Source organism: Alosa pseudoharengus, unplaced genomic scaffold (genome assembly GCF_046254945.1).
Source record: "Alosa pseudoharengus isolate Yale_2024_CS ecotype anadromous, Long Island Sound unplaced genomic scaffold, YU_APseudo_1.1 YU_APseudo_1.1_scf_16, whole genome shotgun sequence".
Classification (NCBI taxonomy): Eukaryota; Metazoa; Chordata; class Actinopteri; order Clupeiformes; family Clupeidae; genus Alosa; species Alosa pseudoharengus.
The window spans coordinates 16,451,068-16,468,567 of NW_027468630.1; the positions used below are offsets into that span (position 1 = coordinate 16,451,068).

The 17,500-nt window shown below is 44.2% G+C and overlaps 2 protein-coding genes across 2 annotated transcripts in view; one reads left to right on the forward strand and one right to left on the reverse strand.

The window, feature by feature from the left end:
* Window positions 1–3: 3 nt before the first annotated feature.
* LOC143126106 (solute carrier family 49 member A3-like) lies at window positions 4–10,263 on the reverse strand (the record flags this gene model as incomplete). The annotated part of the gene is made up of 9 exons (XM_076288022.1): window positions 9,851–10,263; window positions 6,042–6,200; window positions 5,210–5,429; window positions 4,638–4,714; window positions 4,054–4,191; window positions 1,913–2,029; window positions 1,674–1,826; window positions 1,287–1,444; window positions 4–31 (listed from the first exon to the last, which is right to left on the reverse strand). Coding segments are annotated over exons 1-9 (1,218 nt in total), but the record flags the coding sequence as incomplete, so codon positions are not given.
* A 1,255-nt stretch (window positions 10,264–11,518) lies between these two features.
* Window positions 11,519–17,500, forward strand: part of LOC143125611 (polycomb group RING finger protein 3) — a 19,743-nt gene continuing 13,761 nt past the window's right edge. Inside the window, exon 1 of the mRNA XM_076287233.1 lies at window positions 11,519–11,620. The gene's annotated coding sequence lies outside the window, so the exon portion shown is untranslated. The remainder of the gene's footprint in view (window positions 11,621–17,500) is intronic.

The window sequence follows — 17,500 nt, forward strand, 5'->3', positions numbered from 1 at the left end:
ATTGATCATGTACACTAAAGACAACACCTGCCTACACACACACACACACAAACAAACAAACATCAGTGTATACACTATGACCACACACACAACACACACACAACACACACACAACACACATTACAGAAAACCTGCCATCGAACACACACACACACACATTACAGAAAACCTGCCATCGAACACACACTCAGGGCTGTATTTTGGGCCACCAGCGCATGGCGTAATACTAGTTATTCACCCGCGGAAAGTTGAATTCGTTATTTTGCACGTTTATTTTTTAAGCATTGCGCCCAGGGGTGTGGCAATTAACAACCTAGGGAGGGACCTGGCGCATTGTCTAAAAATCGCTATCATACACCACCTAAACCTGGTCAGAAGTCAATGGCGAGTTGTTCATATGCTATTTTAAGAGCGCATGTCAACAGTCATATTGGCAGGTGCACGCACCATCCTTCTATCATTCAAGAACGCACACCAGCGCACGTCCATGCAAAGCATTACAAATTGCACGATTACAATGGGAAACATAATTAGAATAAAGATATTACGAAATACTGTACATCTCATGATGAGTAGTTATTCACCATCATTTGCAAATTGGTAATGACGGTTAAAAGTGATTAGGGGAGAGGCGAGACACGTATGGAGCACAGCTGAAGACACTGTCACGAGATATAAGCAACTCCTCTGCAGGATAAATGTTGTTTTATTCAGTCATTTGAGCAACATTAGGGTAAGTGTTGCTTTTTCCAGCCTATGTTTTCGATGGTAACCCATTGTCAGTCAATAGTGAAAGTAACTGCATATAACTGTCTTGTCGTTGACTGACTCCTTGGTGAAGTTAGTTTCACTTTGTCAATGAGTTCAAATAATAAACGAGTGCAAATGCGTGAAGGCTATGCTAGGTTTTAGTAAAGCATGGTTTAAGAATGACTATTCCATACGGTCTCGCAAGCAGCCTCCTTCAAATGCGCCTTTGAATGCCAAAATACCGATGCATTTATTTGACATATCGCGCGTTGCGCCGTTAAAGGGAATGACAGGTGTTATTCTCATTGGTTTAAAATGATGTTACGCCCCAAACACACCCATATGACTGATTAAAAGACCCAGGAACACCTTGTTACGCCATGCGCTCCACTTTTGAGAACGAAACCCCTCCCAATGTGAACTGGACATCCTACTAAATTTGAATAGACTTTTGACGAGTGACGATGCACTTTAGAATGTCATGATAGGGCCCACAGAGACAGATGTGTTGCAGTATCACATACTATCACACATACCCAGCGATGAAGATGAGGCCAGCTGAGGTGGCTTCGCCGACAGGATAGGAGCATTCTACCGTGAGCTCCATGGCAACAGGGTAGATGGAGAATCCAAAGAGACCAAACAGAGAACACATAACCGCCTGCAACACCTTCTGACCTCGCATCTGAGAAAACTACACACACACACACACAATAATAATTATACACACCCTTGCTCCTGAGAAAACCACACATACACACATTATGCACAACTTCTGACTCCGCAGCTGAAAACACACACACACATTATAGACACCTTCTGACCTCACAGTTGAGAAAACCACACATTACATACCACACCGCTGTCACCAATTTCTTACCACCCTTAATCTAAGAAAACCACATACACACACAGACACTGACCACAGCGAAGGCAGTGCAGCCTAGGGAGGCTAGGCACATGTTGATCTTTGTGACTTCTGTGAACTTCCTGGTCCGGTCAACATAGAAACCAAGAGCTCCTGCCCCGATCACGCCACACAGAATGAAGAGGGCCCCGCACAGACCAGCAAAGTCCTAAACACACAAATAAATATTAGGTGTGTGCATGTGCGCTGTGTGGTTTGCGTCGTACTGTGTTGCGTGTGTGCGCACACACTTACGTTGGTGTATCCTTTGACACACAACATCTGTTCCAGTAGGCTGGAGAAGCAGGTGAAGATGCCAATGCCGGAGCCGAAACACAGTAGCAGTAGCATGTAGGCTCGGTTACACAGGAGCTATACACACACACACACACCATACACAATTACAAAATATACACATAAACAGACACACTATACACAATTACACAATATACTCATAAACACACACACATCATACACAGTTACACCATATACAGACACACATATACACACCATCACACACATGTGGCATGACATATGCTAGACAAAATATACACACACACACACAGAGACCCTACAGCAGGGACAGACTAAAAAAAGGGGGGTTCAGGGGCATGCTCCCCTGTGATGGAAATTTTGAAAAATAAATGATTACTTCTGGTGAATTTTGTGGAAACTAATTGATAAATTGACTTAAAATATATTATATTATAATATACTGATAGCATATTACAATACAAGTTACAACCTATAAAAACCTACACAGGTTGTTTTATTCAACTAATGTTAAGCAAGTCTATTGGGAGTTTTATCTCATCACATACTACATGAAGGAAGTAAGCTTAGCTTCTGAGCAAGCTTTGAATAATACAGTTGTGTTTTGTGGTATTCACACGCTAAATTATACTAGAGGTAAAGTTTGTTAATAGCCTAAACATAGCTTACCTTTGGGGAAAAACTGGTTAAATGTCACTGTTCTCCCACTCAGTTTTCTATTACCTTGTTTTTCGTTTTTGCTAGGCCTATCCAAGTTCTTCCACGAATACATCTTACTGACTAACTGATATTCACCACCTGTTCTGCACGCACGGAATTCAATTCTAGAGCACTTTAGAGGCGCAAGGCTACTATGAGCAAGAATGAATCATAGAGAGGGGGGAAATATGAAAATGCGATGGCACAAATGTTTACTTTTTGGATGACAATGACAACTGGTAGCGTAGACATGAGTAAGCCTGAGTGACGATTTATGTGGAGAGCTAGACACACTTAGTCCTATGAGCCCTATATGAGCCCTAATGAGCCACTGAGCCAAGCAGTCGACGGCCGTTGGATGGACCGCCGTTCTGGACTTTTCCAGAACACACGGATTGCCAGTCCATCCCTGCCTTACAGAGACACCATAGAGCACACATACCCAGTAGAAATGTAGTAGACATCTTCACAGGAACATAGGATACACATAGTTTCAGAATGAATGGGTTACTGTCTGTGTGTGTGTATCAGCCTGATGCCCTAGAGGAGGGTGTGTGTGTGTGTGTGTGTGTGTGTGTGTGTGTGTGTGTGTGTGTGTGTGTGTGTGTGTGTGTGTGTGTGTGTGTGTGTGAATACCAATCGGATTCCCTGGAGTAAGGGGTGTGAACATGTATTTGCGTGTGTTCTTGTATTTTTGTATCACTGTCAGCCTGATGCCCTGGAGGAAGGTGTGTGTGTGTGTGTGTGTGTGTGTGTGTTTGTGTGTGTGTGTCTGTGTGTGTGTGTGTACCAGTCAGATGCCTGGAGGAAAAGGTGTGTGTGTATCAGTTGGATGCCCTGGAGGAAGGTGTGTGTGTGCAGTGTTTCCCATACATTGACTTATTTGTGGCGGCCCACCACAATATCAACATTGACCACCACACAATGATTTTTCCAGGTTGTACTAAATTGTACTTAAATCTGGTTATTATCATAACCACGCTGCGTTAATTTGTTAAAAACTGTTGCATTCAAGTTAATTCTGCAAGCCTACCACCACAAATAGAATTCAATTCTATGGAAAACACTGGTGTCTGTGTGTGTGTGTGTGTGTGTGTGTGTGTGTGTGTGTGTGTGTGTGTGTGTGTGTGTGTGTGAATACCAATTGGATTCCTTGGAGGAAGGGATGTGTGCGTGTGTTTGTGTATTTTTGTATCACTGTCAGCCTGATGCCTGGAGGAAGGTGTGTGTCTGTGTGTGTTTGTGTAGTGTCTGTGTGTGTGTACGAGTTAGATGCCTGGAGGAATAAGTGTGTGTGTGTGTGTGTGTGTGTGTGTGTGTGTGTACCAGTTGTATGCCCTGGAGGAATACGTGTGTGTGTGTGTGTGCTAGTTGGATGCCCTGGAAGAAGGGGTGTGTGTGTGTGTGTGTGTTTGTGTGTGTACCAGTTTGATGCCCTGGAGGAAGGGTTCTGAGTTGGAGGTCTCAGCGCTGGCTGAAGGTGGGGTTGGAGGGGTGCTCTCACGAATACCCACTGTTGCTAGGAAACACACAACAGTAGCAGGGACCGAATACACAAAGAGCTGAGAAGGTGAGATGAGAGAAAGAAGGAAAGGAGGAGAGCAGAGAAGAGAGGAGGAGAGCAGAGGAGGAGAAAGAAGGAGAGAGGAGAAAAGAAGAGATGAGAGGAGGAGAAAAAGAGGAGAGCAGTGAGGAGAAAAAGAGGAGATGAGAGGAGGAAAAAAGGGGAGATGAGAGGAGGAGAAAGAGGAGAGAGAGGAGAAAGGGGGAGAAAGGAACAGTAATGTTTACAAAAGAAAATCCATCTCAATATAAACTCTAATATATGTACATGAATAAGTGTGTGTGTATGTATGTGGGTGTGTGTGTGTGTGTGTGTGTGTGTGTGTGTGTGTGTGTGTATGTGTGTGTGTGTGTGTGTGTGTGTGTGTGTGTGTGTGTGTGAAGAAGGTGCTCACTGCAGAACCACTTGTGTGTGTGCATGTGTCTGTGGTGAAACTGGACTTACGAGTGTGGTGAGGTCACCAGAAGAGCCCATGATAAGAGGCGACATAATGTTGGCGATCAGCACACCAAGTGGATTGGCTACAAAATACACACACACACACACACACACACACACACACACACACACACACACACACACACACACACACTTGTAAGAACCTTCATTCGGCAGCACACAGCAACCCAAAGACAGCACTATGAGTGGAAACAGGAGCATTGTGTGTGGAGACAGGAATGTTGTAGGTGGAGACATGTGTTTGTGGGTGGAGACATGTGTGTTTGTGGGTGGATATGGGTGTGTTTGTGGGTGGAGACATGTGTTTTTGTGGGTGAATATGGGTATGTTTGTGGGTGGAGACATGTGTGTTTGTGGGTGGATGTGGGTGTGTTTGTGGGTGGAGACAGGAACATTGTGTGTGGAGATAGGAACGTTGTGGGTCGAGTCATGTGTGTTTGTGGGTGGAGACATGTGTATTATGTGTGGAGACAGGTGCATTGTGGGTAGAGACAGGAGCATTATGGGTGGAGACAGGTGTATTGTAGGTGGGCTGGGGTGGGTGCGTGAGCTCTTACACATGGAGGCGATCATGTTGGCAGTGGCCCTCTGTTGCTGTGGAAACCAGACGGCGGCGAGTTTGGTGGGGCTGAAGATGACGAGGGGCTGGGCAACGGCACACACCAGCTGCCCCGTCAGCACCAGCGGGAACCGCACTTGGGGATCCATATCCATGGGCAGCACCCCAATAAGACGCAGCACGCTGCCAAGCATGTTCAGCCACGATCCCAGGATCAGCTGCCAACACACACACACACACACACACACACAGCCCGCACACACACACACAAAAAATCATTATTTTGGTCAATATTGAGATCACGATTATTCAACGTGATTACTCAGAGACGATGTAAACATTATATATTTTCTAAACTAAGGAGGGGTTTAAATCTACAAACGGAAGTGGATGGCTGTCAATCAACCCTATGGGCTCCTTAAGAACTTTGTTTAGAAAACATAATTTAACCCTTAGATTAGGACACCACTATTCAAGAGCATAATAATTATACCAATACCAACTTAGTTGAAATTGTCCGCTTTATACAGAGATGATGTGTGACTTCATCTCCACTCAGGTTCAAAAACATGACTTTTGGTTCGAACCTTCTAAAAATCTGCTTGCTTGCTTGATTGATTGATCGATTTATGGATCCATAATGTGGATCCATAATGTGTACACACAGATACTGTGAGCTGTAGGCCGCACGTATCAAGCACCCAGGTACAGGACAAACACACACACACACACACACACACATGTACCTTGAGACACAAGCCACAGGTGTCAAGCAACCAGGTACTGACACAAACACACGCAGGCATGCACACACACACACCCACATGTACCGTGAGCCGCAGACCACAGGTGTCGAGCATCCAGGTAGTGAGGCAGCTGAGTGGGATGGCCACGATCATGTAGACCATCGAGAGCCAATTAATCTGATCCAGAGTGACGCCCAGAGCTCCCGCACAGTCATCTGCCACCGGGGCAAAGGTCAGCCACAGCTAAACACACACACACACACACACACACACGCTATGAGTATGGATATAACAACCTAAACCTACAATACAAAGGGAAACACAGCCATTTACACACAAAATAAACAAACAAAACCACACAACACATGGACATTTATACATTACAAACACACACAAGAACATATATGTTTATACAAACAGACACCCTTAACATAGAGCCATTGACACAGACATACAGTGATGGCCAAAAGTATTTAAACAACATATGCCTTGTATTAGTTCTCCCTGCACACAAACTGTAAATTATACAAAATAGTTAGAAATACTAAAAGGGAAAAACTCCTCCAGTCTTGACTTCCATGGAGCGACTGTTTTTCACTAAGACGGAACTCCATGCCACATGGCAAAATCTGTGACAAACTGGCTATGTGACAATGGCATTTAGCTTCTGGAGCCATGGCTTGGGTCATGTCCAGACCTACTACAGTATACCCAACAGAAAACTGCTGGACAATCTCCAGGGGGGTATTCCAAGTATGTGGTTTAGTGACAAACCTGGGTTAGTTAACTCAGAGTAAGTGGTAAACAACCTAATAGAAGAGCTGTATGGCTTCATTCTCATTAGAAAACAATGCCTTAGGGCTCTTGTTGTAGGTTTGCCACTTACTCTGAGTTAACTTACTAAACCACTTTGAATACCCCCCAGGAAGGAGATCATGTTTTTTTTTTTATTGTAAATTTCAGTACAAGTAGACAAACAGGCAGAAGCTGTTTACCAGGATGGAATCAAACAGCCGTGATTGAGCAGGTGACATCAGAGTATTGCAGATTACTTTTTACCATTTTGACTATGCCCAGCCACAACCAGCAAGTTTTGAAGAATAAAGGTAAAGGACATCAGACTATTGATTGTTGTATAGGAATTTCATTGTATACAATAACAAAGTGTTCCTACCGTCTTCATTGTCATGGTTTTAAACATGTGAGAATCAGAGTGCGAATTACCCCACCATAATTGGGGGGTACTGCTCCTTCACTTCTATGACCATCATGATCCACTACCATATCAATCCCCATCGTGATCGCCAAGTGCAACATGTGTTGTGCAACACACATACAAGGTCTGAACATGCGACAAACTGATAATCAGTAGGCTACAGAATATCTCATTGTTATATCCAAAAGAGAACTGTTTTGATCAACTCTCAAAAGTTAGAAGTTAAGTGCACTGAAATACCATTCTAATTACTAGTAAAAGTAATACCTTTACAAGAAGCCTATTTCATGAAATATTGATTTGGTTTATTTTTAGATTTCATGAGACCTGGAGGTAAGACCCAACCTTCTCATATACTGTATTCAGAAACCAATTTTCCATTCTAGTCTATGGTAGTCAGTGTCAAATCAACATAATTGCTTATATGAGAAACCTGAGCAATCTTTAATGTGATTAAGGAGCATACTATGAAAAACCATACTACCACAGAAGAACTACAGAGCGGTAGGCCTAACCTACAAGAATCCGATAACCAGAACAAGCTGGGTATCATCAACACTACAGTATCCTACTGTACAAATGAGTCACATATACACATGCACACATACACTTTTCCTTTTCCTCATAGTGTCTCTGCGAATAAAATAAAATCCTAGTTTCATTAAGATAGTATCAGGGTTCTCAGATGAAACTACATTTATTGAACTAAAAATATGAAATAATAGAATGTAAAAACAATACTAACCAATTAAAAACAAATTCAAATACTAGCATGTGCTATTCAGCCTAGGCTACTTGGCTCTTTTTATGTTTCCACAGGTTTCACTGATGTTATGTAGGCTTAGCTACATCAGACCCTCTTGTGCATAATATACTGCTCAAAAAAATTAAGGGAACACTTACAGTTTTCCACAATTGTTAGAACACATTTTTTGAAACCTTCCACCCCTTTCTCCATTCTCAAACTACATTCACAGAATGCCTGACAGTTCTTGCAAAATAAAACACTCGCCTCAAAAGTTTTACTTGTGCTCAGAACCAAACAGTGTCAGAGTACCGATCCAGTGAATGAAGTGTTCCCTTAATTTTTTGGAGCAGTATATAAAAACAACACAGGATCTGTACCAAACTAATTTCAAAAGGGCACAATAATGTATTCAAGATAAAATTAGAATGGACACCTAGGCTATGGACTGGAGTTCATCTCCTTGGAAATGACAATCGAGTTTACCTCACCACAATGTAAAATAATAATAATAGAGAACTATCTTGCTAACTAACCTTGGTATCTAACCAAGGTCCATTTTACTAGCCTCAGTGGGTAAGTAATTTAGCCGGTAATTAAATGTATGAAGACGTGACATGAGCTATGAAAGAACAAAAAACGTTAATACATGAAGGTTGTAAAATAGCACATTTTCAACAAGCTAGACGTCTGCTAGCAACTTACATTTACCCATGTACATCAGCAGCAAACCGAATTTAGGCTACTGGAGGAATCTACCTAGCGTTTTGTCATTCAACGTTGACACTTGCTTGAGAAGTTGAAGTCGTTCTCTATCTCCGTTGCTTCTAGCGCCACGGTGGTTAAAAATGGTACAGTCCATAATAGGGGTGTCTGAAATCGCTTTACCTTAAATTTTTTCTAGTGAAAATAGGAGTTGACTTGTATTGTAGCCTACTGTAATGATATTTTTTCACAAAATCAGAAAAATTATCTGACCCCCCCAAAACTGATATTTCTGTCTCTTTGGGGGGTACTGGGTCTTCATTGGGAAGTATAGTACCCCCCAGTACCCCCTGTAATTCGAACTATGGTGAGAATGTCATGAAAACACTTTATTGTCTCAATAGTTTCGCCCACGACAGGACACAACTAGGCCAATGTCACACTGTTATAACACCATAACAACACTGACCGCTAAACCACCACCCTACGACCTGCTGACCCACTAGCGCTATCTGTCTGTCACAATATTTTCATTACCCCACAACAACGATCTGTGTCAGACATAGTAAGCGCGTGTGTGTGTGTGTGTGTGTGTGTGTGTGTGTGTGTGTGTGTGATTTCTCTATCATCACTGCTTCCCATAATTTGCGGACGCATCTGCTCGTAGCTGGTAGGCCTAGTTTGTGGTTTTAGGTCTCCATGTCTCAGTTTTAAACTTTCCCCCCCCTCCGGTCACCTGATACATGCGCTGATACAATGGGTGCACTCCCGGTCAACCCCAGTGACTGACAAACTTAAACTTTAGACTGTCAGTGGCCATAGGAACTGGCCATTGTCAACATCAGGCCTTGCTTGACTTATAAAAACAATGCTACAGAACAAAGCGAGCCTTAATAACCCGATCATTAATTAGGATAAGGCTTGTCAATAAGACATGTCAAATCTCGTGGTACATTTCTCCGGTAAAACATCTGTTCAGCTGGCCTACACGTTCAAGTAAAACACTTTAAGCATTCATGCGACACACAGACACAGCTGTTCGGCGCAATAGTTCCAAGCGTCATTCTGCCGCGGCAACTTTAATTTAGCTACACTTTTCACGCGTCTGCTTTAATTGACTCTTAACCTAGAGGCGTGGATTCTATTTCGCCAAATAGCTAACTGTTTTTATTGAAGTAAAGTGACATAGTTGTCCTGCCATCCAGAAGACGAAATCACGTCACCTACCATGGCGTTGGAGCAGTTGAGCAGACAAAGCACCAGTAGAATAAACCATCTCCTGCGGTACACTTTAAACTGAAGCAGTTTGAGCAGGACTTGGTTGGGCTCTGGGCTGGGCTCGCACCGAACCTCCTCCGAAACAAAGCCAGGCGCCGCCGGGCTGTCGTGATCCATCAGGGCGAAGGGAGTTTCGTAAGTAGCCTACACACAGCTCTCTTCCTTCTATCCGAGAGGCGCTCCAGAATCTGACAACTCTCTTCAACCCCAGGAGTTGGTCGTTCATTATTAACTTGTCTTTGCGGTAGTCTTGCGCGTAAGTGCCCTGACCGTGAACATGTGTGGTCCTGGTTTATAGTTTCCTCGTTCTGCTCTAATGCCGGGAGCGAGATGCTCCGAGTTTCTGTGGTTATCCCGGTCGAATTCCGGGCTGGCTGGAGCTCCACCCTGTGTGCGCACATCGACTCGAGCCAGTCTTAAAGAGAGTCGATTTAGCGTATGAAGTTTGAAGTTTGGAGTATGTTACATCTTTGATTTACTGACCTGCAATTGATTAAAATATTGCCTATAACGAATCATGTTAAAAGTTCAACACCTTTCAAGTATCTGCCTTAGACAAATAGGCTATAATAGTCTACGTAAAAACAACATATTTACCATTTAAATTATAGACCTAACTGTGTGTCTAGCCTCTGACCAAAGAAGTAATGCCAGTGATGCGTGCAGGCCTGCAACGCCAAATAACGAAATCACGATAACAAAAAATCAAGAACCCATCCTTCCCACCAGTTGTGTACCAACCGAAACCACACATTTTTACAGAGATCAACGAACCCACACCACACGTATCATCTCTGATTGACATGAGTTTTTTCTCTCTTTCTCTTTCTCTCAGTGTGTGTGTATGTGTGTGTGAGAGAGATATATTCATGTCAATCGTCAATCAGAGGTGATATTGGTGTGTTGATATTGATGTGTTGAGAGAGAGAGGGAAAGAGAGAGAGAGAGAGAGAGAGAGAGAGAGAGAGAGAGAGAGAGAGAGAGAGAGAGAGAGAGAGAGAAGGGGATTAAGACTGTATGGGCTACTTGCGGGCACTCTTAGCATCGGATTAAATTAATGAATGGTACTCATGTCACAGTGTTTTTCTTCAAAATGTCAGTGCCCCCCCCCCCCCCCCCCCCAAAAAAAAAAAAAAAATCCTAGCCATGACCGTGGATGATATAGCCTATAGGGTCACCTTGGTTTCAGAACATGGGCCGGCCAGACATGGGCCTACTGCCTTTATTCAATTTTCCAACCATCAATCATCTGAATGTACAATCGTTATATTATTCTAGTTTTGTATGAGGCACATAAAACGAAGCTTGTGTCATCAAATGTCTTACATCTATGAGTCTGTGACCAGATGTGACCAGATGTGCTGTACAGAAAGTAGCCTTATTGAGAAGCAACGTAATTAGACCGCATCAGAAGCCCTTTGTCTTGCAAACGCAACATGTGTTTAGTCTGTGAACTGCGTGTGTGATGTTTGTCATTCTGTTGCACTTCAAACTTCCCAAAGCGACGCTGGAAGTGAATGAGCTACTCAGATACAATGTAGCCTACCTAATCCCCCGCCCCCTCCTATACGCATCGGTGCGCATGCGCAAAGCCCCACCAAGTGTGGGCTCTCGGTAGGTTTCGGGATCGCCCGGACATTTTCGCCTCTTTGTTTTACTGATAGTGGATTTAACTCGGATTGAACCCAATATCCTGCGGACTCCTCTGCTACCAAACAGGTCAGTTCGCATTTCTTCAACGCGCTTTCGAAGCTTGTGCCATCCGACTGTCGTTTTGTGTGGTTAACGGGGGAACCGTGCAGTATTCGGTGATCCCTGAGCCGTGTCTTTTCCGCTTGGCCGTAGCTATGCATGCTATACGTGTTGTTATACGCGCTCGTGTTGTGTGTATGGCGACGCCGGGCCCTGCAGTCGCGCCGGGGTCATCGCTGTCGCGTGGAAAAGTGCTTTTGAGGCGCTGGGAAGACGGGGGAGTACATTTTTAGTGCCGTCGTGTGTGTCCGTCGCGAACGGCTGAACATATCGCCTGAGATACTCGTGCTGTTTTCCACGGGAAACCAGTTTTTTTCCCGTTGTTGCCTGGAATGTTCGTGAGAGCTCCATCCACCCTCACGAGCCCGTGAGGACGCTGAAAGTTGGGGTACGGGCTCGCTGGGTTGTGTATTCGGACAGAACGGGACAAAACAGTGTTAAGAAAGTTAGAGACGGGTTATGTGATTGCGCCCGTGAGCATGTAATAACCTGTTTTACCGGGACAGAGTGGAAGTGGGTGAAGTAGACGCAGCTAGGCGAGGGGTGAGGGGTGGATTTCACCCAGTGACAAGAGCGAGAGGTTCTACTACGAGCCGAGCGGAGGCCGAGCGCTGTAGGGTGTCGCTGGATGTTTCGAGTTTAGTATTCAGTGGCGTGGGTTACCTAAGACCCCTGAATCAACGAAATCCCTATTAATGTCTCATGAAGCAACCACAGCCTATAGGAATTCAGACGCCTTGGCAACTTCTTAGTTGACCAGTCGAGATTCTTGAAACGATGGTGTGAAGACTGGTGCGAGCTTGTGGTGAGTGTGTCTGGAATCGGTTCGGTCCGGTGTCGGTAGGCCTTGCCTGAGTAGCCCGCTCGCTTTTCGCATTGATCAACGCGCTGATCATTGATTAGATCGGAAGGCTGCGGAGAAGCCCGCAGTGTCTCTCCATTATTTCCCCCGGCAAAGACTCCCGGCAAAGACGCGAAGTTTTTCTCTGGATACCTGTTGGAAAACTCCTCGAGCTGGTCTTGACACACACATGGTATCTTCCTTCCCCTATCTTTCCCTTTCTCTCACATAAAAGCTTACTATTCAACATGTCCAAGTGAAAGTGTGTGTGTGAGGAGGAGGAAGGGAGTGGGGAGGAGGGCTGCTGTTTAATCTCTTGACCCAAGAAGCTGTGAGGGTATCTGGCACAACAGCGGCCCATTGATGCGCCTGCCAAAAAATTTACACTCAAGCGCCAACTGTACTTTCGGATCTGTGTGTGTGAGTGTATGTCTGTGTCTGTTTGTGTGTGAGTGAAGTCTCTGATCCTGGTCTAGTGGTCGCCTCCTCTTTGCCCCGGACAAGCAGATACAATTTTGCTTTTATAGATGTAAAAAGCATAGTTAGAGCTTCAGGTATCATCAAATGTCTGTGACGACCATGTGTGTGTGTGTGTGTGTTTATGTGAGCAGTGCCAGACTGCTATCCTGTAAATGGAGGCTTGATGATTCACCCTCACACCATTTTCATTGGTCCCCCCCCCCCCCTCTGATGACTCTGGTGTCCTCCCTAGACATGCAAGTTTTTAGTGAGTGTATTGTCATGATCATTTGGTGTGTGTGTGATGTGTGATGTGTGTGAATCTTGGGAAACAGTTCCACCACACTGGTTTAGTTGGTGCTGGTTCTGTTCGAATGAGAGTTCTGAGCAGGGTAAGGATCAGTTCTCTGTGCGTGTGTGTGTGTGTGTGTGTGTGTGTGTGTATTTGAGAGAGAGCAAGAGTGAGACTGTCTGTGTCAGTAAGAGAGAGACTGAGTGAGAGTGTGTATGTTTGAATACAACTGTGTGTGTGTGAGAGAGAGAGGTGGAGAGTTCAGGAACATGATCAGCTCCTCAGTGATCAGGGTTATGGTCACATCACACGCCCACTTATGGACGCAACTTGTGTGTGATATTTATGGCCAAAATGTGTGTGTGTGTGTGTGTGTGTTCGTGTGTGTGTGTACGTGTGTACGTACGCCAGACTGTTACGACCCAGGCTGGCGTAGGCCGAGGATGGCATGTGCCCACCACATAATGGTTCACTTGTGACGGTAATCTTCAAGACTGATCAGAAATAATGTCCTGGGTATAATCAATCGATCAGGAATAATGTCCTGGGTATGACTGATCGATCAGGAATAATGTAAAGGGTATAATCGATCGATTGATCAGGAGTAATGTGTAGGTTATGTATGTGGGTTGCTGGTTGCAGATGCGTCAGAGATGGCCCGTGGAATAGATGACAGAGGCGTTTGCTTATAGGTGCTGCGGAGCAGGTTAATTTGTTTTTGAAGTGTGGCCACTCACTCATAACTATAGAATATTGTTGCCCCATCTGCTCAGATGCTAAGCTAAAGCCAAACAGTGTAGGAAGTGGTGGGGGCAAGCAAAAAAGCTCAATGTGGTCACTGAGTTTCTGTTACGTGTAATTAGGCCATGTCCTCAGTTAACAGATAGACTATGTTCACAGACAGCCATAGCTCATAATGACCTGTTGTGAGGTGGCGATGTCCCTAGACTGACTGAAGATATGACTATAATGTTTCTGCCACAAGCAAGCTTACTACTCGCACAGATGTTGTGACTGTGAACCCATGTTCACGTTGAGCAGCAGGCAACACTTTGGACAAGTCAGGATTAGTAGGCTATCATGAATCAAATGATGGTACCTGTTTTTGTGACGCTAACTTAACTGTATCTGACAGACTGCATGGGTCAGTCTTACTCAGTTTTGCTAACTGCGTAGGCTACCTGGTTTTATTTGTGTCAGTGTAGAAATCACACCACACAAGTTACTTTACACTTTGAACCAAACTGTGGGTGCTTTTGGCAGTTGACATGAAGTGTTTTGGTGGTTCAACGCATTTTCCATGGAAGCTGCCATGAAAGGTGTAAAAGTAATGAGTGTGTAAGTTTTGTGGAGAGAGCAGATGTGTGTGACACAATCTCAGTTTGTGTGTGTGTGTATATATGTGTCTGAAGGGTGTGTGAGTGAGCAAAATCTTCAGGCCTCTATATCCCAGTCCCACTGCAGGTGTAGGTATTCACAATCAACCAGCCTGCAACCCTCCCCACTGTCAATACATCGTTCACTACAGAGACTGCAGGGGGTGCAAAGGGTTGTCACAGCAAAATTACATTAGTCATTTGGGAGGCTATGGCTGAATCTCAGTCTCTCCCCTCACAGACTCACACACTTTGATGCGTGTTCCCGTGAACTTTGTGAGGGTTTAGGGCTGTCCTACTGCAAAATTGTGAAGTGCACGAGGGCTCACTCGCACCCTTTCTGTAAGTCTGCATCTATGCACACTTTACTCATGGGGAATTATCTACAGTACAATTCATAGTGTTGTGACGTGAAACACAGGGTTACCTAAATGGAGGCTGGATGCTTAAAAAACATTAGTAAACTCCCATCAGTAAACTCCCATAAAACGGAAACGGAAATGTCTTTGCAACATGTTTTTTATGTTGTCAATTTAATGATAGGTCACAGGTGCTGTCCCATTCCTGTTATTAGCGTTCTGAAACCTTACACACTCGTAAACTTGATCGATCACTTACGATGGATGTCAGTTAAGTGTGTGAGGGTTCAGGGCTTAGAACTTAGGGATGCGATTGAGATTCAGCCTGTGTGTGTATGTGTGCGCGCGCATGTGCATGTGCGTGTGCATGCATGTCTAATTAAATGGTGTAATGTTATTTTTCTGCGTCTGTGTTGTTATGCAGTGTAAAACTAACTCTAAGTATAAACTGTAATAGTAAACTGAGCAATGAAACCTATCGGTACAGTCTCATTCATTCTCCTGTTCTTCTTCTCTTTAAATCACATGCAACATCCACTCATCATTTTCTCGCCACAGCAGCTCTGTGAGCCCTGTCACAAAGCTGCTATAATCATTTGACATAAACACGAGCCCTGTCACAGAGCTGCTACAATCATGTGTCATAAACATGAGCCCTGTCACAGAGCTGCTACAATCATGTGTCATAAACATGAGCCCTGTCACAGAGCTGCTACAATCATGTCATAAACATGAGACACAGACAGACAGACAGCCGTCACAGAGCTGCAACAATCATGTGACATAAACATGTGCCCTGTCACAGAGCTGCTACGATCATGTCATAAACATGAGACACAGACAGACAGACAGCCTGTCACAGAACTGCTACGATCATGTCATAAACATGAGACACAGACAGACAGACAGCCCTGTCACAGAACTGCTACAATCATGTCATAAACATGGTGGACACAGACAGACAGACGGCCTTCATCAACCATCATCTGCCATTAGCAGACAGAAAGCTGTTAAGCTTCAGAAACGGAGGCTACACAGACAGGCTCCAGAAACTCAGGGGAGTTGTGGGAAACATCTGTTTCTCAGCAGTGAGAACAGCACCAGTCTCTTAGCAGTGAGAAAAGCACCCGTCTATCAGTAGTGAGAACAGCACCCGTCTATCAGCAGTGAGAACAGCACCCGTCTATCAGCAGTGAGAACAGCACCCGTCTCTCAGTAGTGAAAACAGCACCCGTCTCTCAGTAGTGAGAACAGCACCCGTCTCTCAGTAGTGAGAACAGCACCCTTTCTCAGAGCAGCAGGAGTAGGATGAAGTTGGACATGTTTGGATTCTGCTTGGATCACCCCACACTCACTCAGCTTAGGGGATGGTTCTCCAGCCCAAACCTATTTCACTTATTACAGAGAGAGAATTTAAGTTCCTGTTATGCTTCAGTTTAAAGTGGTTCCTGTCATGCTTCAGTCTGAAGTGGTTCCTGTCATGCGTCAGCCTGATGTGGTTCCTGTAATGCTTCAGTCTGAAGTGGTTCCTGTCATGCGTCAGCCTGATGTGGTTCCAGTCATGCTTCAGTCTGAAGTGGTTTCTGTCGTGTTTCAGTCTGAAGAGGTTCCTGTCATGCTTCAGTTTGAAGGAGTTCCTGTCATGAAGCAGTCTGAAGGGGTTCCTTTCGTGCTTCAGTCTGAAATGGTTCTTGTTGTGATCGTGAAGTAGTCCGAACTAGTCCCTGTAATGAAGCAGTCTGAGGTGGGTTCAAGCCAGTTGTATAAATGGAAGTGAAATGTGTTAAATGCTGTTGGACTGCCACAGATAATCTATAATATTCCAATGCTGTTGGACCCCTGCAGATAATCTATAATATTCCAATGCTAATATTCCAATGCTGTTGGACAGCCACAGATAATCTAATATTCCAATTTATTTCAGTTATCCTGTATGCACTTGGCTTATCCAACTGGGTTTGCCTAACGTAGTTGTTGAGTGTAATCATCTTGCAGTCAGCTGACATTAAAAGGCTGCCCAGCCAAACCAGTGTTGGAGAGTGTTAATTAGCCTACATCAGAAGCTCTATCAGAGAGAGTTGTTGCCGAGGGCATATGATCTGTGGCGCGGGAACATTTTGAGATAAAACACTGAAGATGACAACACCTCTTCAAGTTCACATTGTCTTCCACCAGTATACAGATCATTTAAAATCTTCCATATCTGGTTTCCCTTTCTGAGACTCATTCACTCTTTCCCTACTTCTGTTTATTTTTCAACTCATATTTTGTTATTATATGGGGATAAATGGTTTAGTTTGAGATTTGTGATTAATAAAACCTTTGGTTGTTTAATGTGATAGTACTTCGTAGCTTTGGCTTAACTTTTTAATTGGCAGCAAAGAACTGTCTGGCACCCCTGAAAGATATAGGCTATATCTTTAAAATGTAAAAAAAAAAGTTTCCTCACATGGATGGTTGCTGGTTGCCAAAGTCCAGTGATGAGAACGAGTTTTTTTTATTTTTTATTTATTTAATTAT